We start from the raw sequence: 26,877 nt of genomic DNA on the forward strand, positions 1-26,877 counted from the left end.
GCCTGAGGGACGGGTAGGAACTTGGCAGCTTGATGCCTGACCTCGGCTTTTCCTGAGGAAGGAACCTGGAGCAGGATCTGGGGCTGTCAGTCATCCAAGACTTGAGCCTTTTCGAAGGTCAGTTTTGGCTTCCAGCCCATTTTCAACAGGTTTGGGAAATGTCCCAGAGCTCTGAGGGGGGCAGTCTCCCCTGGGAGAGGTCTGGTTTTGCTGTGTGGAGTGGGGACTTCCAGGCTCATCCAGGGATGAGTTCTAACAATATCCTGAGATCCTAGGACTGAGTCAGGATCCTGAAAGGCATGAGGAAGAAGAGGTGGAGAAAGAGGGGGGACAGTCTGCTGGCCAGGAGCCACAGTGAAGGAGAGGCTTTAGTGCTGCCTCCCACAGCTCCCTCAGACAGCTCCGCTGAGCTGGGGCCCTGACTCTGGCATTCCAAACTCTTTGTCCTATAGGGCCATCAGGAAGGAGGCAGAGAAACTGCTCTTCCCAAGCACGGAAGGGGTTGTCAGCTTGATGAGGTGTTGAGTTCAAAGTCTGGGGCAGAAAGTGAGGGAGGAGTTTGGTTGGCTATTCTGGAAAATTTTGGCTTGGGACCCAGGGGTTTCCCTCTCCCTCTGGAGTCACTGATGGTACCATCACCTCCAGTTCCCAGCCTTTGGACAGCACATGCTTACCAGATGTATTACCATGGTGGGGGCTGCCACCTTCACTCACACCCCCTTCTGTGTCTCTCCCTCAAACCTACCAACTTCCTTGGCTTCAGAATCAGCTGAGTTGGTTCATCATGGTTTAAGATGGGAAATTCGGGGAGAGGGAGACAGGGAGCCTAGGCAGTGGAAAAAATCCCACCTAGGAGTGAATTGTCTGGACAGGTGTGGGTGTGTGTGTGTGTGGAATCTCTCACTCTTCCTCCAGTCCCGGAACCCTTTCCACCTCCCTGCTGACCATCCCATGGTTTCCTCAGACACCTGGGGCTGGGAATGGAAATGCTAGGATCTTTTGGGTTCAGGCTGTGGGTTTTGCTTCAAGGCTCCCAGGAGGCACGCAGCAGGGACCTGCTGATGGGCTGGGCTGTGAAAAGAGGTTAATGCAGAGTTGGTTGTGTGTGTGGGGGGGGAGGGTGACGTGATACTGCCCCTCCTCGCCTCCCTCAGGTCTCCGTTGACGTCTCCCTTTCCCACCCCCGGGCTTCTAGCTTCTCCATTCTCCCAACGTCCCTCTTATTTCCCACCCCCTCTACGGTTTTCCAGCTTCCGCCCCAGCCCCCGCAGTTCCCTTGCTCCCCCAAATTGCAGTCTAGGGAAAAAGCCCTAACACAGTCTCCCGCCCCTGCTCCCCAGTCCCATTGGCTCCCTCCCCCCCTGCAGCACCTGGCCCCCCCAGCCACCCGATTGGCCAGCGGCCCCATCAGTCCTCGCCTGGCCGTGCTGACGTCATCCTGCAGTAGCGGGGATGGGGTGGGAATGAGGGAGAGAGTGAGGACGCCCGGCTCGAGAGCGAACGAGAAGCCACTGCAAGTCCCCCACCTCAGCCACCCAGGTTGGGGTCTGACTAGGTCTGCTCTATGGACTAGTGTGGGCGGCAGGCTCTTTTCTCTCCCTGCCCTGCGGCCCACTATCTTCCCTCCCCTCCTTGGAGAGACCCTGCATCCCTCCCCCAAGGTGGAATCAGCCGGCTGGAGGCTCCTGGGGGAGAGCAATCGCCCGGCCCTGCCGTGCCCTGCCCACACCACACCATGACCCTTCTGCTGTTGCCCCTCTTGCTGGCCTCCCTGCTCCCCTCCAGCTCCTGTAACAAAGGTGAGTGAGGTGGGGGGAGGGGGGCACTGAAAGAGGGGTATCCGGCAGAGCCATGTGGGGGTAGGGGTGAGCAGGGGCTGTTGAAGCTCTCTGGCAAATGACAGGTGTGGGTTCTTTCCATCCGTTTTCTGAGAGCTGCCCCCTTCTCTCCCTCACATTCCCTTCCCCACATCATCCTCTCTGGGCTGTTTCTACCCAGTGCTTCTCTGGCTCCCATATGGTCCTCATTTCCATCCTGGGGTCTGTGTCTCCCCCTCCTCCAGTTTTGCCTGCTGGAGAAATCTCAGGTCTCAGAAGGACTTGCCCCTGAAGGGTGACAGACATCTCTGGATGGTTCTCTGTGTTCACTGGGGTGTGCCCGCACTCAGGGTGTGTGGCAGATCCATCTGGTTCATCTCCATCCCATCCTGGGGAGAAACAGTTCCTTGCAGCTCAGCAATTCGGAGCACGTATGTTTTGGCGTGTTCCTCTGCATCCACATCCTGCATACAGCTGGGCTGAGGGTTACCAGAGCTGCCCTCTCTGGCAGACAGCAGAGAAATTCAGCTGGGTGAGGCCAGCACAGGGACCAGGGTGGAGGGGGCAGGGAGAGAGGGGTTGGGGGAAGAGGGCTCAGGTAGGTGGAGAAAGGCAGGTAAGGGGAGAAGTGGGTGTGTGTGTGGGGGTTGCTAAATGAGTGGTGAGAGGGAAAGCTGAGAAGGACAAGGGAGATGAGGCGTGGGAGGGGGATGAGAAGGAGGGTAAAAAGGGTAAAGGTGGAGGTGGGGAAAAAAAGAAAGAAGATTGAAAGGGGAATCAAGAAGAACAGGTGAGGAGAGGGGGAAGGGAAAGTCAAGGAAGGAAGGGCAGGGAGCCAGGAGTGAGTGAAGGAAGTGAACACATGGAGAGTCTGTGGCCAAGAGGAGAGGAACAGAGAGACCTGGGGGCAAGCTGTGGAGAAGGTGCCCAACATTGGCCTTGCTGCTCTGCAGCCCCTTCATCTTCAGGCTGTGATTCCTCACCTCAGTCTCCGACCTCAGCCCAGCTTCTTAGCCTCCTGCCACTTCCTGTGCTTGCTTTCTGAGCACCATCTTGTGGCTTTCTCCTCTGCCATTAGAGAAGGGGGTTTTGGTGGTCATCTGCAAGAAAGGAGCAGGCATTCGGGTACCAGAAGGCTTTTAGTGGTGTGGTTGGAGGAAAGATAGGAAATCAGGATTTTTTATTCACCGTCATATACGGGGCATGTTTCCTTTTGGTGACTCAGTTTCCCTTTGATGATATGTCTTCCTCCACCCATGTTCCACTGACAGGCCATCATGAATGTGCTTTGGGAGCTTGGTGGTTGGCATGGTGGGATTAGATAGAGCAAGCAGTGGCAGTTGGGGTGGGGGGTGGTTTAGAGGGGAAGGGAAAACACTGTGCCTTCCCCGTAGCCCCTCCCTAGGCTAATGGGAGGTCGGTCCTGGGGAGGAGACACAATTGAGTGAGCTGAGTGTGGCAGGAGATGGGGAAATCTAGAGGCTGAGTGAGTCTCGCATCCCTCCTGGTTGGCTGGTGGTTGAAGGGAAGAGGGGTGGGGTAGGCAGGAAGTAGGACTAAGTCATGAGTCTGTATAAAAAGTGGGGTTCAGGGAGTGTGGGGTTTGGTGGTCTTATGGGGGACACAGAGATGTGCTGGCTATGAGTGTGCTCTCTTGCGTGTAGGGATGAGAAGCAGGGAGGGGATTTGTCCTGTTTCTAGGCCAGTTCAATAATCCCTTAGGATGTCAGCTGTGCTGGGTCCAGTCATTTGGCATTGATTCCTCTACTCCATCCCTGCCCCTCTCTGTCCCCCTCCTTCTGTCCTATATTTTCCCTTCTCTTAGGATGAATGGACTTAGGTTGGGGTTTGGCTGGGAGAAGTGCAGAGTGGAGGATCAGGACTGAAATGGGGTGATAGTGGCGGTGGAGAGGGTAAACACTCAGGATCTCAGGAAACATCTAGATCTTCTTTTTCTAATCTCAACTCTGCCCTTAATCTATGCCTTCCCTTTCCCAGGGCCTGCTGATGGCCCACCACTGCTCCCTGAATCTCCAGTCTCCACTCTCTAGCACTTGAAATCCCTAAAGAAAATTCTTCACCTCTGACCACGTTTCCCAGGGGAGAGAGTGGTCCCCCTCCTCCCCCAGGGTAGGCTGTTGCCACGGAAACTACCAATCCTGCCGTAGGAGAAGGCTGTGACCTCTCGCAGACCCTCTGACTCTTTTAATGCTGACTCTTTTAATGCTGATTTCTTGTCCTCAGCCCTTCCTCCTGCAGGTGTTTCTGCAGCGGGTGGAAAGGGTGATAATGCTGGAGTGTGTGTCTGGGTTGTGTGGGAGTGGAGAGCCAGCTCACAGGTGCTTCCTCTCCTCTCCCTGGGTGGGGGTCAGCCAACAAGCACAAGCCATGGATCGAGGCAGAATACCAAGGCATCGTCATGGAGAATGACAACACGGTCCTGCTGAACCCACCACTCTTTGCCTTGGACAAGGATGCCCCCTTGCGCTATGCAGGTGATTGGGGTTGGGGGATGGCAAGGTGGGTAGGACAGAGAAAAGTGGTTGGGAAGGCAGAGGGCAAGGGAGGAGAGGGGAGGAAGTCCCCGGAGGGAGAGCAGTGGAAGTGGGGAAGAGGTCTTGGCAAAGTGGTAGAAGTAGGCTTAAGGATGGTGGCTGAGTAAAGGGAGCCAGAGAGAAGGACGTGGGCAGGCAGGGGTTAACCACATCAAGATTTTGTCAGATCTCAGACCCAGTAGCTCTGAGAGGTTGCAGCTCCAGGAAGCTGGTGTTGGAGCTGTACGTCTGATAATTAACAAATTAACATTTTCACATATGCAAGAGAAGGGCTGGGGTTTGGAAGGAGAGGTGAAGCCGAACCTGAGGCAGGGAGGTTGAGGCTGGGAAGAAGATGCTGAAAGTGGCAAAAGAGAAGGAGCCTCATCCCTCCCTCCCCCCTGGACCAGGTGAGATCTGTGGCTTCCGGCTCCATGGGTCTGGGGTGCCCTTTGAGGCTGTGATTCTGGACAAAGCAACTGGAGAAGGGCTGATCCGGGCCAAGGAGCCAGTAGACTGTGAGGCCCAGAAGGAGCACACCTTCACCATCCAGGCCTACGACTGCGGCGAGGGCCCCGATGGGGCCAACACCAAGAAGTCCCACAAGTGAGGAAGCCCTTGTCTCCTGCTCCCTGCTGCTAGGTCCTCCTCCCTCTTCCTAAGTCCCTCACTGTCCTCTGTCCTTGCTGTCATTGTTACCTACCCCCTCACCTCTCTATTCATTGGGGTCAGGGACAGGGGCCGTGTCCTCCAGGAGCCTTCACTCAATGTGATAGAAACATGTAGTGGAACTTATGGGATCCAATCCTGGTTCTGCATCTTATGACCTTGGGTGACTTCCTTAGCCTTTCTTGGAACATGATGATCCCTATTTCTCTAGGTTGCTGTGAAGGGTAAAGGAGATGGTTTATGTAAAAAGCGTGCACCACAGTACCTGATACATGGGAAAGGCTCAGTACATGGGAGTTATGATGATGAGGAGCATAATGAGAAGGACGATGAGCACCTCAGCACACATCCGGATTCCTTCCACCTGCCCCACCAGTCTGCAGTATGCACATACTCACACACATGGTATACTCATGCCCAGCGCTAGGTGAGGGTGGGCAGGAGAGGGCTCCAGCATGAATGAAGCCGGGGCCTGAGAATCTTATGACTGTGTCCAGCTAACTTCTCATCTGAGAATGGGAGAAAGATTGGCAGTCAGGGTTCCTGGGCCGCTAAGAGGCTGTGGTGATACACCGCTCCTTGTGATTCAGTTTCCCATTTGGAGATAGGGCCCTGCTTCTGGGACCTGGGTGCCTAGATCTTGGTGAGGGGCAGGGCTCAGTACGAAGGGCAGAGCCCCAGGGCTGCTTGCCTCATGGGGCCTGCGTATGGGGGGGCACACCTGACATGCACATTGCACACGGATGCACAAAAGGCAGCACTCCTCTTGCGCTCATATCAGATGACTTATGGCTTTTATATAAATACCACTTCCCTTCTCCTGGTTGGTCTTAAAGATTTTATTTTTATTTTTATTTTTATTTTTTTTAAGGACTTATTTATTTGAGAGAGAGAGCGGGAGAGCGCGCATGAGCTCGCGGCTGGGAGGGGCAGAGGCAGAGGGAGAGAGAAACTCAAGCAGACTCTGTGCTGAGTGGGGAGCCCAATGAGGGGCTCGATCTCAGGCCCCTGAGATCAGGACCTGAGCCAAAACCAAGAGTCGGCCACTCAACTGACTGCGCCATTCAGGCGCCCCATAAGGATTTTTATTTTTTGGTAATTTCTACACCCAATGGGGGCTTGAACTCACAACCTTGAGACCAAGAGTTGGGTACTCCACTGACTGAGCCAACCAGGCACCCCATCTCTTGGTTGGTTTTAATTTGGCTTTTATTCTGTGTCTTCCTTGATTATCCCATTGGATTTGATTATTGTGGAAGAACAACCGGCTGGATATAAAATTCTGTTTTACCCCATGTCTTGGCACCCAACCTATAGCATTTTGTACAGGAGTCCTCCAAGTCAGCTGCTGGTGTCCCCTGGGGTTGTTCCTTACCCCTTCTATCAGTCACCCCTTCCCTTGTGGGGCCTGGTGTCCTGGGGGCGGGGATGAGCATGTCCAGGGCCTTAGGCTTAGGACACACGGGCTCCTGTCTGCTCTGACTCCCTGTCTGCGTTCCTACTTGTGCCTCTCTTTGTGTTTTGAGGCTGGCTGACTCTTGCTTGTCCCCTCTCCTGCTCTGGTACATGCAGGGCGACTGTGCATGTGCGGGTCAACGATGTAAATGAGTTTGCCCCCGTGTTTGTGGAGCGGCTGTACCGTGCTGCGGTAACTGAGGGGAAGCTGTATGACCGCATCCTGAGGGTGGAAGCCATCGATGGTGACTGCTCCCCCCAGTACAGCCAGATCTGCTACTATGAGATCCTCACACCCAACACCCCCTTCCTCATCGACAATGACGGTGTGTCCATCCCCCGCCCGCCCCAGCTGCCCAGCCCTGTACACCCACATCCATCAGAACACCCCGGGGCTGAGCTCTCCACTTGTGCCCCTCAGATCCTCATTCCATAACCTCCTTCCCAATGTAGAGCCTTTTCCCCCAGATACCTCCTTCCCAGCTTCCTGCTGCCTAATTCACCTGTTGCCCAATAGACTCATGAGTCTTCACCTTGCCCCCTAGGCTTTCTCTAGTGCTCCTTACCCTCTTTGTCTCCCCCCACACCCATCCCAGGAAACATTGAGAACACGGAGAAGCTGCAGTACAGTGGTGAGAGGCTCTACAAGTTCACGGTGACGGCTTATGACTGTGGGAAGAAACGGGCAGCAGATGATGCCGAGGTGGAGATCCAGGTGAAGCCTACCTGTAAACCCAGCTGGCAAGGTGAGGAGCTCCACTCTGTGACTCATCTTGTGAATCATCTTTCCCCTTGGTCTCCCTTCTTGTCCCTTCTGACTATTGTACAGGGGAGAGATATTTGGGGGCAGGCTTGCAGCTGTCTACCCTGGCTGTCTACCCAAGAATGTCAGGGGACATGACAAGAGCAGAATGGTTAAGAGGGGCTGCCTTCCTCTCTTCTCTCTCCACTACCCTCTCCCTTTCCCCTATGCAGGCTGGAACAAAAGGATTGAATATGCACCAGGTGCAGGGAGCTTGGCTTTGTTCCCTGGTATCCGCCTGGAGACCTGTGATGAACCTCTCTGGAATATTCAGGCCACCATAGAGCTACAGACCAGCCATGTGGCCAAGGGCTGTGACCGTGACAACTACTCAGAGCGGGCCCTGCGGAAACTCTGTGGTGGGTGTGCCCTCCCCTTTCCAGACCGCTCCCTGACCTTCCTCTGCCTCTTTCCTAAGGCTCTGCCTTACACCTTCCCTTGCCCACCCACAGGGGTATATATCTACAGAGGTTATAGCATGTGGTTAACTCTGTGGCCCCCAAAGCAAATCAATATGTCGTTTGCAAAGACCCATGATCCTAGCACAAGACCATCACCAGGTACGTTGTGGAACAATGGTAGGGAGAGATGAAGAGCTGGAGCATGAGTTAATTGGAGAGCCATTCCTAGAAGAGAGGTCCACCCTCTGGTGTCTTTGAAAGGCCAGAAGAGGCCATGAGACTAGCTGTGGGAAATCTCTCTCCTTCAGTCACTCTTGCCCTGGCTGCTTCCTGTTTCCCCATCTGCTGCTTCTCAGCTCTGACACTTGTGCCTTCTGGGGCTTCTGTAGGTGCTGCCACTGGGGAGGTAGATCTGTTGCCCATGCCCGGCCCCAATGCCAACTGGACAGCGGGACTCTCGGTGCACTACAGCCAGGACAGCAGCCTTATCTACTGGTTCAATGGCACCCAAGCTGTGCAGGTGCCCCTGGGTGGCACAGCTGGGCTGGGCTCTGGACCCCAGGACAGCCTCAGTGACCATTTTACTCTGTCCTTTTGGATGAAGCATGGTGTCACTCCCAACAGGGGCAAGAAGGAAGAGGAAACCATCGTGTGTAACACTGTCCAGAATGGTGAGCCTTCCCCAGGGCACTGGCCTGAGAGTGAGGAAACTGGCCTCTTATCCTGCCTCTGTCACTGCCCAGTTTCTGGCTGTGGACAGGTCACTTCCTCTCTCTTCATTTGTAAGATGGCAGTGCTAGGTTTGATGCTTCCTGAAATTGTGTGACTTACTGCCTGCATAACAGGTTGAGACCCTACTGCTCTCAGAGTGCAATGGGACCACTCGCTGCCCTTCTCACCTGCAATCACCCAATGCCCCTGCATCCCACCATGTGGTAGGCTGCCCCCCAGTCTACTCCCATTAAGCCTGTCCACTGGAATGGAAAAGCCTGGATAGTGGTGTACCCCATTCTTTCTCTCCCACCACCCTCCTATCCTCCTCTTTGAAGGGCTAGTTGGCTCCATTTCCAAGCCCCCCCTTCCCTGGACCGCAGTGGCACAGTCCCTCTTGGCTCCGTCTTGTCCAGACCTTTCATTTCTGCCACTTCTCCAAGCTCACTTTTCTGGACCTGAAAAGAGTTGTCACCCATGGAGTTTTCATCAACCAAAGGACCAGTAGAGATCTGGGTGGGAGCAGGCTGGCCAGTGTTGCACCTTGGCCAATCAGAATGCTCGAGAAACCCTAGTGATCACTTGGACTGGACTCTGTGTGTGTCAGAGGGAAAGAAAGGGAGGAGACTCTAGGGAATACGGGGTGGGGGGAGAGCACCTGAGAGAGTAATGAGAATCCCATGTCCTCTCTCTCTGGTGCTTTGAACCTGTTCTTGCCTCAGGCCCTGTGTTTGACCCCTGTCTCCATCCTCTCCCCCTCAGAGGACGGCTTCTCTCACTACTCACTGACCGTCCATGGCTGTAGAATTGCCTTTCTCTACTGGCCTCTGCTGGAGAGTGCCCGCCCAGTCAAGTTCCTCTGGAAGCTGGAGCAGGTGAGGCCAGTGCCAGGCTCCTGGGAGAGCTGGGTGGGTATAACTTACTTCCAGGAAAGGAGGGTCCTGGGGCAGGGGTTGGCATTTTCTGGGTTGCTCTGTGCCCCCTTCATGCTCCACTTTCAGTTCCTGACCATTCCGCTCCCAGGTTCTCTTGTTCTCCTTTTCCAAGGCTTGTCTCCTGCAGAAAGCACTCTGGGATTAAAAGGAAATTGGGAACACATTACTACTAACATCATACCCAACCAAACATCTTTTCTCCCTTGTTTTATTTCATCCCTTTATTACCTAGAACTTTAACAGTACATATCTCTGACTCCCAAGCAGTTAGCATGTTGTAAGCCAGAAAGTAAGTAATTCTGAGGTATGCAGATTGGGTTTGAGTCTGGCCAGGGCAACTCACTAGCCATGAAATCTTCCTTGGTATGTCTAAATCTCAGTTTCTTGGCCTATTAAATGAGAATAATAGGAATTGTATATCCCAGGGGTGTTGCAGGATTAAATGATGTGATAGACCTTATAAGTCAGAAGAAGTGTTAATTCTCAGTACTAGTCTCTGATTATGAAGGATAGACAAAAAAATTGTAAAATCCTTTCTTGAGCTGACAGTTGCAGCCTGTGCTTTATTCATTCTCTAAGCTGACCACGAGGACCAGTGGGGACTAATTTGAGTTCCCATCTCCTTTTATTTTTCTTGTAACCCCAGTGGAGTGTCGAGTAAGCAAATAGCTGAAAAAAGGCAGGAAGTGGAAGAAAGAGAAAAGGAAAGGAAGGGTCTAGAAAATCCACAAATTGGATAATTGAGGGCTATCTACAAAAGCTTTTGCTTTCTGTGGCACTCTTTAAAAGAGACAGTCTGCCACTTGCTGCTGCTTGATCTTCCCCCCTTGTTGCGAATATTAGTAACATGACTCTGCTTTTCTTTTCCCTTATTTATTCAACAAATATTTGTTAAATACCAGGCAAGGCTCTGCCATTCTGCTTGGTTCTGAGGATACAGTGGAGTATAAGATGGAACAAAATCTTTGCCTTCTTTGAGCTTACATTTTAGTCGGAGAGGTAGATTTTTAAAAACTAAGAAGTCATATACAAATGGTAGATTGTAATAAATTCTCTGAAAGAACAAGCAGGGGACTGAAGTAGAGAATGGGGGAAGGCAAAGAGAGAGGAATTCACCTTAGATCAGATGTTCAGGGAAGGCCTAATTGAGGTGAAATTTAAGTTTTGTTCTAAAGGATGAGAAATGGGTGAGAAGAAAGTGTTTAGGCAGAGGGAAGAACTGATGCAAAGGCCCTGAGGCAAGAAGCGCTCAGCATGTTCCAAGCATGGGAAGAAGGCCAGTGGGGTTAGAATATAGTGAACAAGGGGGAAAGACTGGACATGAGGTTGGAGAAATGGGCAGTGATCAGGTTGTACAGTGGACTTTGTCAGCTGGGGTTTGTTTAGATATTGTCCTATGAGAGGCAGGAAGCCTTTTGAAGGGTTCAAATCAGGGAGCTGATCTGATCAGATTTACATTTTAAGACGATACCCTTGGCAACTATGGGAGGAATGTATTGAAGGGACATAAAAGTGGAAGGACCCAGATAAGGCTGTTGCCACAGTAAAGGTTGAGGTCTTGACTGATGCATGGCAATGTAGAGAACTGCACAGAAACCCACAGCTTTTAGCTCTGTTTGGACCTAGGATCAACAGCACTGCTGATGGATTGGATGTGGAAGGCGAGGGAAAGAGAAGGATCAAAGGTATCCTGTAGGTCATCCATTTGAGCAGCTGGATGGACAGTGGAGCATTTATGCTGCCCCAGGGAGAAGTGAGGGGATTGGGAAGGGGTATGGACTTCCATCTTACACATATTAAATTTGAGAGACCTGTGAGACATCCAGGTGGAAAGCCCAGCATTCAAAGGAGAGCTCTGCACTGGAGATGTAGATTCTGGAGTTACCGGCATAAATATCTGAACCCACGGGAACAGATGAAGTAACTCCTAAGAAGAGCATGTAGAGAGAAAAGGGAAAAGGGTCTAGGTTGAATCTTGAGAGGCATTCCAGCACTTAGAAGCTGATAAGGCAGAGAACTCTCTACCCCCTGATTCCTGTGACTATCCCCCACCTCCATCTTGACTGACCCTAGGAGAAACCTCCAAGGGGAGCCTCTTTGTTTTACTGTTTGGTTACAAACTTCTCTAGACCTTCCAGTGCATACATACATACATACATATACATTTTTGGAGAAAAATTTATTCATAAAATAGTGTGGTCCTCCTCTTAGGAATGTTTATAGTTTTAGAGATTTGCCTGAAAAATGGAATTTTAGGTACTTACTTGGTGCCTGATAGATTTTGGGCAGGGATGTTATTTCTTGAGCTGGGTAGGCAGCAATTCACTAGTAAGCCCTGCTGATAGAGCTGGGAATATGAGGGACTGTACCCTGTCTCCCAGGAGAAGGGGCAGTACCTTGTGTTAGTTCCCTGAAGATAAAGTAACTGAGGGTTCTTGCCCTTATGCTGCCCCCCCCCCAGGTCTGTGATGATGAGTGGCACCACTATGCTTTGAACCTGGAGTTCCCCACAGTCACACTTTATGCCGATGGCATCTCGTTTGACCCTGCCCTCATCCATGACAATGGTCTCATCCACCCACCCCGAAGGGAACCTGCTCTCATGATTGGGGCCTGCTGGACTGGTAAGTCCCCTGAGCTCAGTGAAGACACTGAAGGTTGGAACCTCTAGTGGCTTAGGATTATTGGTGAAGGAGAAAGGGCAGCTTGACTTCATGCATCACCCTGCAGTTGGGCGGGATGACTCAGAGAGATCTCCAGTGGAGGAGACCACAAAACCCCCAGAACCCCCTCCCCCCATTTGCAACCTATTCAACCAGTCATCACCTCAGGCAGCACCGGAATCTCTCTTTGTATAACTCTGGCCAGTGCCCACATTGTTCCATCAAAGGGATGATTTCCACAGTACATTCCCTTGCTGGAAGTCAGTAATATTTCAGAGAGTCATCAATTTTCCTTAAGCTACTTCTTTCATTTTTTTCCTTCTGGGAGCATGTGTGCACGTGTGTTCCCGTGTGTGTGTGTGTGTGTGTGTGTGTGTGTGTGTGTGTGTCTTACCCATTGAGGACTATCTACAAAAGCTTTTGTTTTCTGTTGCACTCTTTAAAAGAGACAGTCTGCCATTTGCTGCTGCTTGATCTTTCCCCGCTTGTTGCGAATATTAGTAACATGACTCTGCTTTTCTTTTCCCTTATTTATTCAACAAATATTTGTTAAATACCAGGCAAGGCTCTGCCATTCTGCTTAGTTCTGAGGATACAATGGAGTATAAGATGGAACAAAATCTTTGCCTTCTTTGAGCTTACATTTTAGTCGGAGAGGTAGATTTTTAAAAACTAAGCAGTCATATACAAATGGTAGATTGTAATAAATTCTCTGAAAGAACAAGCAGGGGACTGAAGTAGAGAATGGGGGAAGGCAAAGAGTGTTTGTGTTTTCTCAGCAACATAGTTGGGGGTTGGTCTCCAGCAGAGGCCAGAGAGATTGAGATGTGACATCGGTGGACAGGTTGCCAGTCCTACACAGGTTGGGACAGAGCAGGGAAGACCTCTTCTTCCTTGCTGCCAATCTGTCCCCACAACCCTAAACTCATTGCCACTTTTTTTTTTTCCTCCAGAGGAAAAGAACAAAGAGAAGGAAAAGGGAGGAGACAACAGTACAGACACCACACAAGGTACTCTGTGCATAAGAACTGGAGACCAGAGAGCTCTCACCTTAACTTTCTGTGCTGTGCTCCTGATTCCATCCCAACCCCAAATCCCAGCCAGCCTCATAGTTACTGCTGCCCATGCCACCAGGGGCAGAGCCTCCATGAACTACTGCAAGGCAGGGCTCCCTTGGAGAGGTAAGGCCAGATGGAGCTTGGTGGCATCCTGGGTGTCCCTTCCTGCCCACAGAAGGAAGTGGAGGAGTTCTCTTGCTGGCTTTCCACGTAGTGGATCGGATTGTGGGAGGCAGGCGGCGGTCCCACACAGGGAGATCTGGGCATCTGCGAAGCTCCACACGTCCCCCTGGGTCCCCTTGCATGACCTGTGACCACGCCCTCTCGCCTTCTTTTCCTCCACTGGCTCCTCTTTCCTCCCTTTGATCCCACTCCTGTCCTTCCTCCCTCTCCTGGGAGCTTTTCTCATTTCTGTTGCTTTTGGTTTTCACCCTTCTCTCCTTGGATTTATTCCCTCTTTGGTCTTCCTTTCTGCTTTCTCCAGTCTCCCCCAGCCTCATTTCCTGGTCTCTTCTTTCTTTTTCATTTCCACATTTCTCCTTCTCATGCTCTTTCTCCAGCCTTCTGCCCCTCCTCTGTGCCCCTTTTCCTGCTCCAGCCGCCTCTCCCCTCACCCACTCTCACCTCCCGTTCGCCCCTGTGTTCCTGCCCTAGGAGACCCCTTGCCGATCCACCACTACTTCCACGGCTACCTGGCTGGTTTCAGCGTGCGCTCAGGCCGCCTGGAGAGCCGCGAGGTTATCGAGTGCCTCTATGCATGCCGGGAGGGGCTGGACTATAGGGATTTCGAGAGCCTGGGCAAAGGCATGAAGGTATAGCCCCTTCCTCTAGCCCTGTCCTTCCGGGCATGCCCCCTGCCCCGGAACCCTGCCCACCTCTCCTCCTCTGCTCCCTTCCTCTCCTGCCTCCTGGTCTTGCTCTCAGCTGTCTGTGTCTGGGGCCCAGGTCCACGTGAACCCCTCGCAGTCCCTGCTCACCCTGGAGGGGGATGATGTGGAGACCTTCAACCATGCCCTGCAGCATGTGGCTTACATGAACACTCTGCGCTTTGCCACGCCTGGCGTCAGGCCCCTGCGCCTCACCACTGCAGTCAAGTGAGTGTTGGGTGGGGCGGTCAAATCACAGAGCAGAGCCAGATGGTGTCAGAACTCCTTGGCTTTAGAGGTCACCCAGGGCTAGGCACACCTCCCTTACTGTATGGATGGGGAGATTGGGCCCCCAGAGACAAACTGACCTACCTGCTCAGTTGACATAGCAATGTTTGTAGAAGAGCCTGGACTAGACTCAAGGGTTAAACAACGGATTCATTACTCTTTCTGCCAACCACCCTTCCAGGACTTTGGGGTTTTAATTTTCTCTGTGCCTCTATGCTGATATGTAAAGTGGGACGGACAGGGTACTGGATTGGGAGCTGGGAGATCTGACATTAATTCTGACTCAATACTAATTGCCTGGATGACCTTGAGCAAATAGCTCTAGTTGTTTCACCTATTTTAGTCTTGATTCATCAAGTTCTTGCAAAGTCAAATAAGATGATCTAAATCTGGGGGTTGGCAACCAATGGCCCTGGGGCTAAATCTGGCCTGCTGCCTGTTTTTGTAAATAAAGTTTTATTAGAACACAGCCATTCCCATTCATTTGCATATTATTTCACACTATGATGGCAGAGCTGTTACATGCAGACATTTTCACCCCTAGTGTTTGCGGGGGAGTTTTTAGGAGATACTGCCATCTAGTGGGTGGATTACACAATGTAGGAGTCAGGATTCCTGAACAAGCATACCCATGCTCTGCCTCAGTTTCTCCATAAGCGATATGAAGATAACCATCTTTGGCTTGTCCCTCTCCTGGGAATGGTGGGTTTAGAGATGGGGGAGGAGAGAGCTCTGAGCCCTACAGAGTGACTGGGCATGATTATCAGATCTCACAATTAGAGCTCTGGAAGGCCAGGCAGCCGATTTTGGGAATCATTCTTCTAGCCTGTGGTGTGGTCACAGTATAGAGCTGAAGGCCACAGGTAGCTGGGGTCACGTGGGCACAGACCAGAGCTGAGCATGCCCCTCCTCCCCCATGTTCTAGCTGGAACTCTAGTTGTTGAAGGGCAGTCATGCAGTTATATAGGGTTTAACTCACCAGAGACCAAGCAATTGCCTCATGCCCTTCACGTGACTCAGGAGCCATGTCAGAAGGGACAGCACTGTCTTTTGGCTTAGGATGGAACTCTGCAAGGAGGAGTTGACATCTTCTGTGTTGATGGATTCATCTGAATTCCTCCTACCTCTTTCAGGCCCGGGGGAGAGGCTTATCCAAGGGCTGGCAACCTGACTTTGGTCTTTTAGTAGGGGGCAGGGTCTTGTTGTTTTCCATATGAGGTCAAGAAAGAGAGCTCTCATTTTTCCATTTATGGGGCTACCATGGGGTTAGTGCTAACCTAATACATCCTTGAGGTCATTGGAGAAAATAGAGAGCTGTGTGTGTGTGTGTGTGTGTGTGTGCACGCATGTGCAACTGTGAAAGAGAGAGAGGCAGGTACCTAACAGTACCTCCCGATCTCTGATACATAGCCTTGCCCTAGTCCATGTGGCTTCCCAAGGTTCCCAAGTTCAGTTCTTGGAGCTCTGTCCATTTAGAGCCAGATTTATGCAAGTATTTTGTCAATGCAGATTTTCCCTAAGGTTTTTTTCCTCTCTTTTTTTTGGAAAGCCCACCTAGTTTGTGGCATTAACCTCTGAATAAATGGCTACCACATCTTTTTGTCTAACTTTGTCCTTTTCCCTTAGCCCTTGACTCTACCTATACCTTGCTATAACCTCTATCTAGAAGTTCTGCCAGCACCTCAAACAGATGAGCTGAAGATGAAATGATGACCTTTGATACCCAAACTAGCCCCTCCCCCTGAAGTCTATTTCTGTGATGGTGTCTCTGCCCTTGCAATCACTCAAGCTTGAGACCTCTGAGTCATCTCAGATTTCTCCCTGTCTGTTCTCCATGCCCCATCAGTTGCCAGGTCACCCTGATCCTGCCTGTGCTGGGTGTCGGGGAATCTGTCTCCTTTTTTCCCATTTCTGCTGTTAGGACTCCAGCCCTGGCTCTGATTATCTCTCTCACCTGGCCTATTGCCATAACCTCCTAATGAGTTGACCCATCTCTAGTATTCTAACTTCAGTTCACCCTTCACCAGAGGCTAGGTTAGTAGTGGTCATAAATCAGAATTTTCATCCTCATATTTCCCTGATGTAGAAGATATCAATGGCCTCCTCTTGGCTAGTGCTCAAAAACTGCACTCAAAGCCCTCAGCCATCTGACCCCAGCTTTCCTGCCTCATGTTCTCTATTCCCCTTGGTACACTCCTCACCATCCAGTCAAGGCTCTACCTTCTGCCTGGTGAAGTCCTGCCCTCCCTCAAAGGCAGCTAAGTGGCTGCTTCTTTTGACTATTTCTGTCCTCCCTTGCCAAATGCCCCAGTCCCATCATAGCCAGAAATAACCTCTCCCTCTCTAAACTCTCAGGGGTTTTGGTTCGTTCTGCTTACATGATAATGACTACGTTTGCCATTGTTTTGAGGTTGTGTGTCATATCTAAGCTCTTGACCAGATCATCAGTGCCTTCGGGTCAGGGCCGGCCCCTTGTTGCCCCTTGGGTCTCCTTTGGACTGCTCACTGCAGTGGGGATGTCTGTTGGAGCCTGTGTTTTCAGGGTCAGCTGACGTTGGTTTCCAAGAGGCTTTGATCTGGGCCCCTTGGAATGACCGTGCAGATTCTTAAGCCCCACAGGTTGTGGACATTGGTAACGTCAGGGGCTCTGAGTTCATCGTATCTGCTGAGGTTACCCCTTCCCCCTTCTGCTCCCATGGTCAAGCCGGGCACGCTCAGTAATACGCCCTCAGTTAGCACAAGCATATGGACCATAGGCCCTGCTTCTGAGTTACCAACTCCCTTGCGAAGGCTGCTTGTTCAAGGGGTACTTCTTTATAAATAAATTTGACTGGTGCAAACCCAGGCCCAAATAGTGGCCGTGGTTCAGTGGAAAGAGTGTGACCTTGGAATAAGAAGAGTAGGTTTAAGCCTTGACTTTGGACACATAGTTCTTGTGTGACCAAGATGCTTGATCATCTTTAGTTTCTTATCCTGAGTCCACAGTGCTGAAATAAGGTTGAATGAAATAATATGCACAAATGCTTCAGAAACTAGCAAGTGTGATGATAAGGTGAGGTGCCGTTCTTATTGATTGGCAAAGCATGGGGCTGGAGGTGACCCTGGGAACACCTTCCTGAGCAGCTGTGCTGTGGGTTGATTGGCCTGGCTGAGTGCTTTAGGGAGTCTCTCCTGGTGCCAGGGTCAGTGAGGCTTCATGGGACCATGGAAGCAGGTCTAAGATTGTCACATTAGCTTACCTACCAAAGTAGGTTTCTCTGATATTGAAGGGAATGAATGGAAGACACACTAAGGAGGAGGACATCCTTGGATAGGCTCCCCCACCATATCCCTGCCCTCCACTTTTGTTGTTGAGTATTTTTGGACATGTATCTTCTAGATATTTTACTGAATATGTTTTAATTTAAATCCCCTGAGTAAAGAACTGTGTATGTGTAAACATTTTTGTAGGTTCAGTTTGTAGAATGAAGTTTGATAGATGTTCCATAATCTTGGATTGGTGATGTTCTCTTCCCTGCAGGTCAGGGTCGCCTGATCTGTCCCTGACCCTTTCCCGAAGTGGCATCCTCCCAGGAAAGGCCATCTCCCCTCCAGCTTTGCTACGAAGGGGTAGTGGTGCTGTGGCAGAGACACTATCCCTCTCTCTTCCCCTCCCTCTCCCTGACATGGGGTGCTCTGTTGTAGAGATGGAGGCCCGGAGGGGTGAAACAGAGTATGGATCATAGGGGAGGAGATGTTAGGGTCACAAGTTGCCTCCCTCCCCTCTTGTCATATAGGTGCTTCAGCGAAGAATCCTGTGTCTCCATCCCCGAAGTGGAGGGCTACGTGGTGGTTCTTCAGCCTGATGCCCCCCAGATCCTGCTAAGTGGCACTGCTCATTTTGCCCGCCCAGCTGTGGATTTTGAGGGACCTGAGGGGATCCCTTTGTTCCCCGATCTTCAAATCACTTGCTCCATTTCTCACCAGGTGGAAGTCAAAAAGGATGAGAGTTGGCAGGGCACAGGTAAAGATGACTCCAGGGAGTGATGTCATCCTGAGAAACGGCCCATGTCTGGAACCAGAGGGAGGGAGAAAATCTGGGGCTAGAAATGCGAGTGACTTCATCCTGCATTTGCTTGCCTAGAACCATTTACATGAGGACATAGAGCCAGGAGGAGGCCTGTGGGTGTGAGGAAAGTATGGGGTAATGGTGTTTTTGAAAATGATGCTGACTGCTCTCAGGGGCTGAGCCTGGAAGGGGAGGAAGAATGGCCACGAGGTGGGTCCTTTGGCTGTGACCCGTATGCTGACTCTCTCCCATCCAGTGACAGACACACGCATGTCAGATGAGATCGTGCATAACCTGGATGGCTGTGAGATTTCCCTGGTGGGGGATGACCTAGACCCCGAGCGGGAAAGCCTGCTCCTGGACATGGCATCCTTGCAGCAGCGAGGGCTGGAGCTCACCAACACGTCCGCCTACCTCACCATTGCCGGTCAGTGGGGACTGAGAGCCTGTCTTCTTTCTCTGTGTGCACCCCTCCCCACTATCAAGTCTCTGGGAATTCCAGAGGGTCCTCCTTCCAGGCCTAGGGACGTGACCAAGTGCCATCTTGCACCTTGCCAGCCTGGGGAAGCTCCTCTGGCTTCCAGATTGCCCCCAGAAGGGCTGTGCTGGCATTTGGGCTCCCAAGTGGTTCTTTCTCCCTGCTTCTCTCTACACCCTGGCTCCCCTCTGTTCCTGGTTTCACTCCTCCTGTGGCTCAGTCTTCCCTGATGAGCTTTCAGTCCTCCAGCTGTTTGGTCCTAGCTATCTTCTCTATGTCTTCCACCTCTCCGATCTCTTGTACACATCAGAGCTTTAACTCATGTGCCCACATCTTAATGAATAGTGGTAATGACTTGGTAGCTTTGAAGGAAGGCTGCTGTTCTCTGAAGGACCCTCCATAAGGGTGGAGAAGATCATCATAACTGGTTCCCTCCTATTTCCATTCCCTTCCAGAGCCTCACCGAGGACTTCTGTATTTTCCACTCTCTCTGTTTCCCTCCTGCTTGCCTCCTCCCTTTGTCTTGCAGGGTGTCCTTATTGCCCTCTCTTCAGCCACAGAGTTTTTAGAGAAGAGCAGAGCAGGAAATGGATCCCAGTCACTCTATCCCAGTCAGTCAAAGCCAGGCTGGGGATGGAGGGGTACATCTCTCAGGAGAACTCAGGTCATCCCCCTGCTGAGGAGGTGGGACTGGTCCATGCTGGGGCTGTGTGTGCCATCAGCTGGTCTGAGAGAGAGGGTCCTGCCCTGAGCTGCTTCCTCCTCCTGCAGGGGTGGAGAGCATCACTGTGTACGAAGAGATCCTGAGGCAGGCTCATTATCGGCTAAGACACGGAGCTGCCCTCTATGCCAGGAAATTCCGGCTGTCCTGCTCAGAAATGAATGGTCGTTACTCCAGCAATGAATTCATCGTGGAGGTATTCAGAGAGTCTCCTTCCCTCCCCAGCTCCCCCACTGGAGCAGACTGAGACCCCATAGTTGGTGGGAGTGGGCATCGAAGCACGGGGGAGCCACCTGGTGGTGGCAGAGGAGATGCTGTGGGGCAGGGTTAGCAGATGGGCTCTAACGAAGTGGAGTGGGACCTGCAGAGAAGCGGGTGCCCACTGAGCTCTCCCTCCCCAGGTCAATGTCCTGCATAGCATGAACCGGGTGGCCCACCCCAGCCACATGCTCAGCTCCCAGCAGTTCCTGCACCGTGGTCACCAGCCCCCTCCTGAGATGGCCGGACACAGCCTGGCCAGCTCCCACCGAAACTCTAGTACGTAAGACCGTGCGGGGCCAGGCAGGGCGGGGTGGTGGCGGGGAGCGGGCTGGGCACAGGCCTCTTCTCCTCCATCATTCAGAGGGGAGGAGGCTAGTGGAGCTATGGTTCTGTTCCCTGTGCCACCTGACTTAATTGACGACTCTGTGCCAATCCCTGTAACCCCCTGGACCATTAACTTTCCCTCAGGGAGAATATGAGCCTGTGTCATTCATTGCCAGGGATGTTCATGCCCGGCATCATAAAGTTGGTATGGGGTTTAGGTGCCTTTGTTGTTCCTGCTGCCCTCCCCCAGCAATATCAAATTAGCCCTGGACCTAGGGATCCTCTGTAGTGAAGACATCAAGTATTTATGAAGCACCTACTGTGTACTAGTACTGTCCTAAAGTGCTATTAGGAACATAAAAGAATTATATGATAAATACAGTTTCTATCCTGAAGGAGAAAGTTGGGGCTATTACATGTATTATTATGTGCTATCTATAAAGTCGTAAGTCTTTCTAGAACAAAGTGTGCAACTAGGCAAAGTACTAAATCTAGATGGACAGCTGCCCTTCTGAGCAATCTTGTTCCCTGGCCGCGGTCCTTTACCAGTGATGCAAAGTTTAATTCCCAATCTAAGAGTTGCTTAATTGTAGACAAACTAGAAACTACAAGTATAAAGAAGAAAAATCAGCCATCACGGAGAAGAAGCCATTGTTAATGTTCCAGTTTTTTCTGTGCCTATTTTTTTTTTTTTTTTTTACAAAGTTGGGATCAAACTATTTTATAACCTGGTATTTACACCTAATATTATAAAATGATTTTCTTCTTTTTTTCTTTCTTTCTCTCATTACTTTATAGTTGCATATAATTTGGGGGAGCTCCTGAGGGTTTCCTAGGGCTTTTTTGACTGAGGCAAGCTCCCTGGTACCCCCAGGGATTCCATCTGGTTTCTTCTCCTTAAGTGGTGGCCACCACTAGAGTCTCCTGTGTTCCCTTTCCCTGGGACTGGCTCCCTTCTTCCTTGCTCTCTCCGAAAACACCTGCAGGGGCCTCTCTAAGTGTTTTTACTTACTATAACAAAACAGTTGGAGGTAGGGGTGGAGGGAGTAGGGAAGTAGGGTGAAGAGGGAGCATAATGCATAACCAAGTTGCAAGGGTTCATAGAAACTTCACACAATCTTTAGAGACCTGTGAGCAAGTTAAACCCATTTTTGTTAAAAAGACCCTTGGGGCCAGCTGCCCCACCCCACCCCCTTATGATTCCCTAGCTCTTTGTCCAGTTCTTTCCTTGGGAATCATCCTACTCAACCTCATCTGGGTTGGATACTGGGTCCTGCTACTCAGGTTAGGCTCAAAGTAGATCTGGACTGGCGTTGCTCCTGGGCCTGGTGAGATTCTCAATCTTTGTTTTCTGTGGGGAGGAAATCCCTGTTGTAACTATCCCAGAGCTTTGTGCCCTGAGCAGCCAGTTGCCCCACAGTGGCTGGCCTGGCAGGCCATGTTTCTCACCCCTCATCCCCTGAAGCTGCCTGAGGGTGCTCCAGGCTGTGTGAGGGTTGCCCTTGCTTCACCTCCTCAGAGTGAAACCCAGCCTCCCCATCCACTGTTCTGAGCTGATGTCTAGGCTAGCCAAACTTGCCTCTGAGATTTCAATTGAGAGAGGCAGCTTGCATTTGCTTTTCCCCTTATTTTGGCTTGAGTAGGAGGCGGAGTCATAGCTCACCTAAAACCATTGGTGATGGATGTCTCCTGAGTGTACCAGGAGATCCACTTCATAAAACCCGTTCCATATGCCGTCTCTGACTCTTCACAGTGTTCCTTCCCCTCACCTCCCGACTGTCCAGGAACCCTCCCAACTGCAAGTGTGGTGTTACGGAGTCATGGCTTTGCAATTTCAAATTGCTCCAGCCAGGGGGAAACCGAAGGAGGCATAGTCCCCTCCAGTGGGATGGGGGTTCATTTCTCTGAAACTCCTAAGAGTGCCAGAAAAGAGAGATCAGTGTGAATTGGGACAGTCAGAGAAGGTTTTGGGGCGCAGGTAGAGTTTGAGCTTGGACCTTGAAGGGTAGAAGGGATTTTGGCTGGGCAGGAGAGAGAATGAGAATTTGAGAATGGAGGGTGGGCAGCTGGTTTGGGGTGTTTGGGGTTAGGGAGAATAAGGTTGTGTCAGAAGGGCGAGGCAAGACGATGAAGGCCATATTTATCTAGTCATCCCGAATTTTGATACACGTTGGATTGGCTGGGGAGCTGTAAAAACGCTTGGTGCCTAGGTTACTTTACACCCCATACTAGTTAAATCAGGATGGAGGTGGAAGCCAGGCATCGGTGGTTTTTAAAGATCCCCAAGTGATTCCGATGTGCAGCAAAGTTTGGGAACTGTTTCCCTACTTTGTTTCTTACAAGTTTCTGAAGCTTTGCAGGAAGACCTACAATGAAATAGGGTAAGCATAGGGGCGCCTGGGTGGCTCAGTCGGTTAAGTGTCCGACTCTTGATCTCAGCTCAGGTCTTGATCTCAGGGTCGTGAGTTCAAACCCCATGTTGGGCTCCATGCTGGACGTGGAGCCTACATTAAAAAAAAAAAAAAAAAGGAAAATGAACTAAGGAGTGAGAAGGAAAGGACAATTCTGAAAGAAGAATAAGGTGCAGGTGGGGAATAAAGTCCGTTCATAAAATACATACTCTGAGATATTTGTGGTTGCTAGAGTGGGCCAGAATTTGGACTCTGAGCTTAAGCAAAAGGACACCTGAGCACTTATGAAAGTCATATGATAAGAGCCAATCAGTATTTCAAGAGAAGTCCTGGGACTGAGAGCAGAAAGAAGTTTCTCCCAAAGCTCTTCAGAAAGGGGGCACCAAGCAGGACTGTGGACAGGGCTTTCAACAGTGTCCTCACAACCAACTGAAACCAGAAGTTTTGCAAGGCCATTTGATAAAACACCTCTTCATGCTGGCCGTGCAGGTCATTCAAGGCCAGAATTAACTGCTTGAATCTAATGCAGCAAGAAAGGTTGAATGCACTTTTTATAAACTCTTGATTTTTGTCTGTTGCTAATTTAAAAATCCTGCCATCTCACTGGCTTCCAGGCTCATTTTAAATTAATTAACTCTGCTTGTTTGCCTGCAGATACAGGGTCTGCATTTTGTCTTTCCTGGAGCCATTTCTTATTCCTGGCAACCAACTTGTCATTTCCTTCATCAGGCTTGGGGCTCAGAAGAACAAATGCATTTGATTAAGGCACAAACCAGAAACTTTGGCTTGTCATCGTTATGTGCCTAGAGCAAGTTTACCTGCTATGGCCTGCTCTCCGAGTTGGGGGAGGGTCTCTACTCCTTCTGGAGCCTGGGCTTAGCCACAGGGGCCATCTCTGGCAGGATTACTGTTCCTGGATCTTACCCACTGACATGGAGACCTGGGAGGGACTATTTCCTGCAGATGGTCAGAAAAAGCACCCCTGTCCCCTTCTTCCCTTCTTCTCCATCCCGAGGCAGTTGAGAAATGCTGAACTAGCCATCTCTGCCCTAGAGCCGGTACCCAGGGAGCCTGCCTGACCTGTTTAGCAGGATCAGCTCTCACTGGCAAGTGGCCCCAAGTGAGCTATGGGTTGGGTCAGGATGGGGACCAACTTGGCAGGGAGCCATCAGGGTGGCCTCAGGGAGCTGTGAGGTTAGTGTGCCTGCTCCGGCAGGGCGTTCTGCACACTCCTGGTTGGCCCTGGAGCTTGTGACAGTCTGCAGGAGCTGGTGGCTGGGGAGGAGGGGTGGGCACCAGGCTGTGTGTGCGGCGCCTATGCTCTATGCTGCTTTATGTTCTGCTCTCTCAACACGTGAGTCTTAAAAGCTGTGGGTAAATTTGGGACTGGGCTGTGTGTGTGTATGGGATGCATACATGTAATCCCCCCCTTAGCCATGGGACTGTCCAGATTCTGGGCCTCACGGAGCCCTCTGTGCACACAAACAGTGAGCAGGGGTGTGCACCCATATGGGGTGCAGTGACCCAGCTGCCTATGCGGGCCCTCAGCCTGGGGACACGTGTGTGGGATCGTCACCTCCACGTGCTGTCCATGGGGCTGTGGGCTCTCCTGCTTTGCCTCCTCCTCCCGCTCCGGGTGCTGTGTGTATGTGTGCGGGGGGTGGGGGCCGGGGCTGTGCTCACGGCTGCTTGCTCTGTGGCCCTCACAGCCCGCGCGTCTGTGCTGTTTGCGTCTTCCTCCAGGGGGTTGCCGGGTGCGCGCAGCTGGTGGGGAGCTGGGGGACGCTGCACGTATGGCTTTGCTCTGCCCTGCTGGGGACCCTCAGATGCATCCCTTTGCTCCTGCTGTGCGCGCAGGCTGCCAGGGGGCTGGTGCGGGCGGGGGTGCAGGCCGGCAGAGTCCTGGCTCGGGTGCGGGGTGTGGCGGCTGTCGCCCGGCTGTGTGCCCACATGCTCTTCCTGGGCATGTGCTTGTGCGTCCACATCTGCTTTGCCGCCCTCAGCTCTAAGGTCCGCGTGCGAGTGCATGCGCCTTTCTCCATCTCACTGCCCTTCAGGCTCCACGCTCCCCGGAGCCTAGGTGTCAAAGTGAGGCTGCCGGGCCAGAGGCGTGACAGGGCCAAGGGGGAGGTGGGTATACCTCAGGGGGAGATTTGGGAGGAGCAGGACCCCCAGATGCCCAGGAGCCCTGAGCCCACAGGGAGAAGGGAAGTGTCACAGAGCAGGAATGAGCTCAGTCCAGGTGGGTGAGTGAAGGGGCTGCTCCTTGCCCCTGGGGCCTGTCCCCCAGCCTTGGGTGCTAGCATCTCCTTCTGGCTGCCAGGCCAGGCTTGGGACCCGCTTCTCCTCTTACGATGCAGGAGGACAGTCTCTCCTCTTGCACCATTGAGCTTGTGCGGCTGCCTCTCTCCTTACCCCACTGGGCACCAGGCACCTCTTTCTTAGGCTGAGTGGCCCCTGGGGAAGGCACAGGCAGAATAACATGGGTAGGCTCCAATCCTTGCCCTCTGTCTGCTGAGAATCGGGCTGCTCATGATAGCATTGGGCCGGGAGCTCTCCTCCCCTGGCCCTTGCCCCCCTTTGGACACCTCCTTCCCTCTCTCTCTGTCCCTTTGGCCTTAGCAGCTCTTCTACCCCCTTTCCTCCCTATCTCCTGCTCTTCTCAATAGGGCGCTAGTCCTCCTCCAGCTTGCATGGGTATTCCTCCCTTCTGGGCCATCAGGAATCCTGTCTTCTCTTACTCCAGGACTCCTTCTTCCCCCGGGTACGCCCCAGCCCCCACTCCCTGCTGTGCCAAGTCCCTGCAGGTGTGCCTGGCCAGTCTCCTCACACTGCACGCTCTCCCTGCAGTGGTCCCTAGTGCGGCGACTCTCATCATTGTGGTGTGTGTGGGTTTCCTGGTGCTCATGGTCATCTTGGGCCTCGTGCGCATCCACTCCCTTCACCGCCGTGTCTCAGGGGCCAGCGGGCCTCCAGAGGTCTCCAGTGACCCCAAGGACCCTGACCTCTTCTGGGATGACTCAGCGCTCACCATTATCGTGAACCCCATGGAGGTGAGTGGCACTGGGAAGTGGGGAAGTCCACAGTCAAGATTCAGCTGGAGCATCTGCATGGCCAGGCCCTGGGCAAAAAGCTCCAGGCTGAGCTCCATGAGTGGGAAGGAGGAAGGTCTAGAGGGTGTGGGGTAAGGGGCCCGAGGGAACGTGGTCCCCACAGGAGAGGCTCTGGGGTGTGTGCAGACCCCTGAGCCCCGTGCTCTCTGCCCTCTGCCTTATCCAGTCCTACCAGAATCGGCAGGCCTGTGTGGCGGGGGCTGCTGGTGGCCCGCAGGAGGACGAGGACAGCAGTGACTCAGAGGCTGCGGACTCCCCTAGCAGCAACGAGAGACGCATCATTGAGACCCCTCCACACCGCTACTAAGGCTACACCCCTCCCCGAACAGAGAATTCTGCCCTGGTGAGACAGAGACACCCCCAGAAAAGAGACAATGACATTCTGAGAGAAGAGACCAAGAGGGAGAGCGCTCTTCAGAATGAGTCATCCTTTAATCCCCAAATCCCAGTGGGCCTCACTGGGATCTGCCTCCCCCTGCGCCCCCAGCCCACCTCCCTACTGTGCCTCTGGGCTCCTGTTCCCCAGAAGACTCTGGCTGCCTTCTCTGCCCCCAAGGCAGCGGCCCCTTAGCTTGCCCAGGTCTCTGTCTCTCCCCTACCAGCCATGCGCTGCATGGGGGGTGGGGGCGTCACTAGCGGCCAGGGGTAGGATCAAAGGGAACCCTTCCCTACTCTCCTGTCCATGGAGGCCTTCCTTCCCTGGGGCTCCCTCAGCTGGGCCTTCACGGCTTCTCTTCTGTTCACTCCTCTCTCTCTCTTTCCATCTCACTCCGGGGACCCCTGCTTCTTCACCTTGCCCACTCTCCTTCCTTTTCTGTCCTCTTTCCCCTCTTCTCCTTGCCGTAGGTCCTACAGCCCCTGCCCCATCCTGCGTGACCTGGCTGTGGCTAGGTTGTGGGGATGGCAGGGGGAGTGGCGGGGGGGGACCCAGGTATTATATATAATGTATATTTTTTCATGTCGCTGTGAGCGCAGCCCCTGTGTTCTGTGTGCAGCTCACAGCCTCGTGTGTGTGTGTGTGGCATCGTCATGTCCTGGGGTGAGGGTAGGGGGATGGGTGTGGTGAGGGAGGGGATGCACCCTAGGGTTTTCAAATAAAACAACCAGAAAAAGCTCTGTGAGCTGCCTCCTGCCTGCCTGATCCTGTGTGGGTGCTGCGTAGGTGGCAGCTTCTCCGGGCTCAGGGCCCGTTCGGGTTTCTGAGCAGGGCCAAAGTGAGGGCACAGGGCTGTCAAAGCACCCCCCAGGTAACCTCCAGAATGCAGGCCACTGGAATGTGATACTGTTGGACCCACTGCCTTCTTCCTTCAGCACCCCCTGGA

At 52.3% G+C, this 26,877-nt stretch overlaps 1 protein-coding gene across 1 annotated transcript; it reads left to right on the plus strand.

Moving 5' to 3' along the window:
* The first annotated feature begins 1,430 nt into the window (after window positions 1-1,430).
* CLSTN3 (calsyntenin 3) lies at window positions 1,431-26,877 on the plus strand. Its single transcript, XM_032390815.1, has 18 exons — window positions 1,431-1,799; window positions 4,190-4,312; window positions 4,762-4,957; window positions 6,593-6,801; window positions 7,072-7,221; window positions 7,451-7,636; window positions 8,068-8,349; window positions 9,152-9,264; window positions 11,786-11,948; window positions 12,941-12,997; window positions 13,700-13,857; window positions 13,991-14,139; window positions 17,976-18,202; window positions 18,504-18,674; window positions 19,497-19,642; window positions 19,848-19,983; window positions 25,293-25,495; window positions 25,722-26,877. The coding sequence occupies exons 1-18, from the start codon at window positions 1,736-1,738 to the stop codon at window positions 25,860-25,862; spliced, it is 2,874 nt and encodes a 957-aa protein (XP_032246706.1). The 5' UTR covers window positions 1,431-1,735; the 3' UTR covers window positions 25,863-26,877.

Source organism: Phoca vitulina, unplaced genomic scaffold, assembly GCF_004348235.1.
Source record: "Phoca vitulina isolate PV1807 unplaced genomic scaffold, GSC_HSeal_1.0 scaffold59, whole genome shotgun sequence".
Taxonomy (NCBI): domain Eukaryota; kingdom Metazoa; phylum Chordata; class Mammalia; order Carnivora; family Phocidae; genus Phoca; species Phoca vitulina.

What these genes read in the sequence shown, in the direction of transcription:
- CLSTN3 (XM_032390815.1), top strand. Translation starts at nt 1,736, where the DNA reads ATGACCCTTCTGCTGTTGCCCCTCTTGCTGGCCTCCCTGCTCCCCTCC. An exon ending in GATTGGGGCCTGCTGGACTG is followed by an intron (nt 11,949 to 12,940) that starts GTAAGTCCCCTG and finishes TTTTTCCTCCAG; the next exon opens with AGGAAAAGAACAAAGAGAAG. An exon ending in TGAGAGTTGGCAGGGCACAG is followed by an intron (nt 18,203 to 18,503) that starts GTAAAGATGACT and finishes TCTCCCATCCAG; the next exon opens with TGACAGACACACGCATGTCA.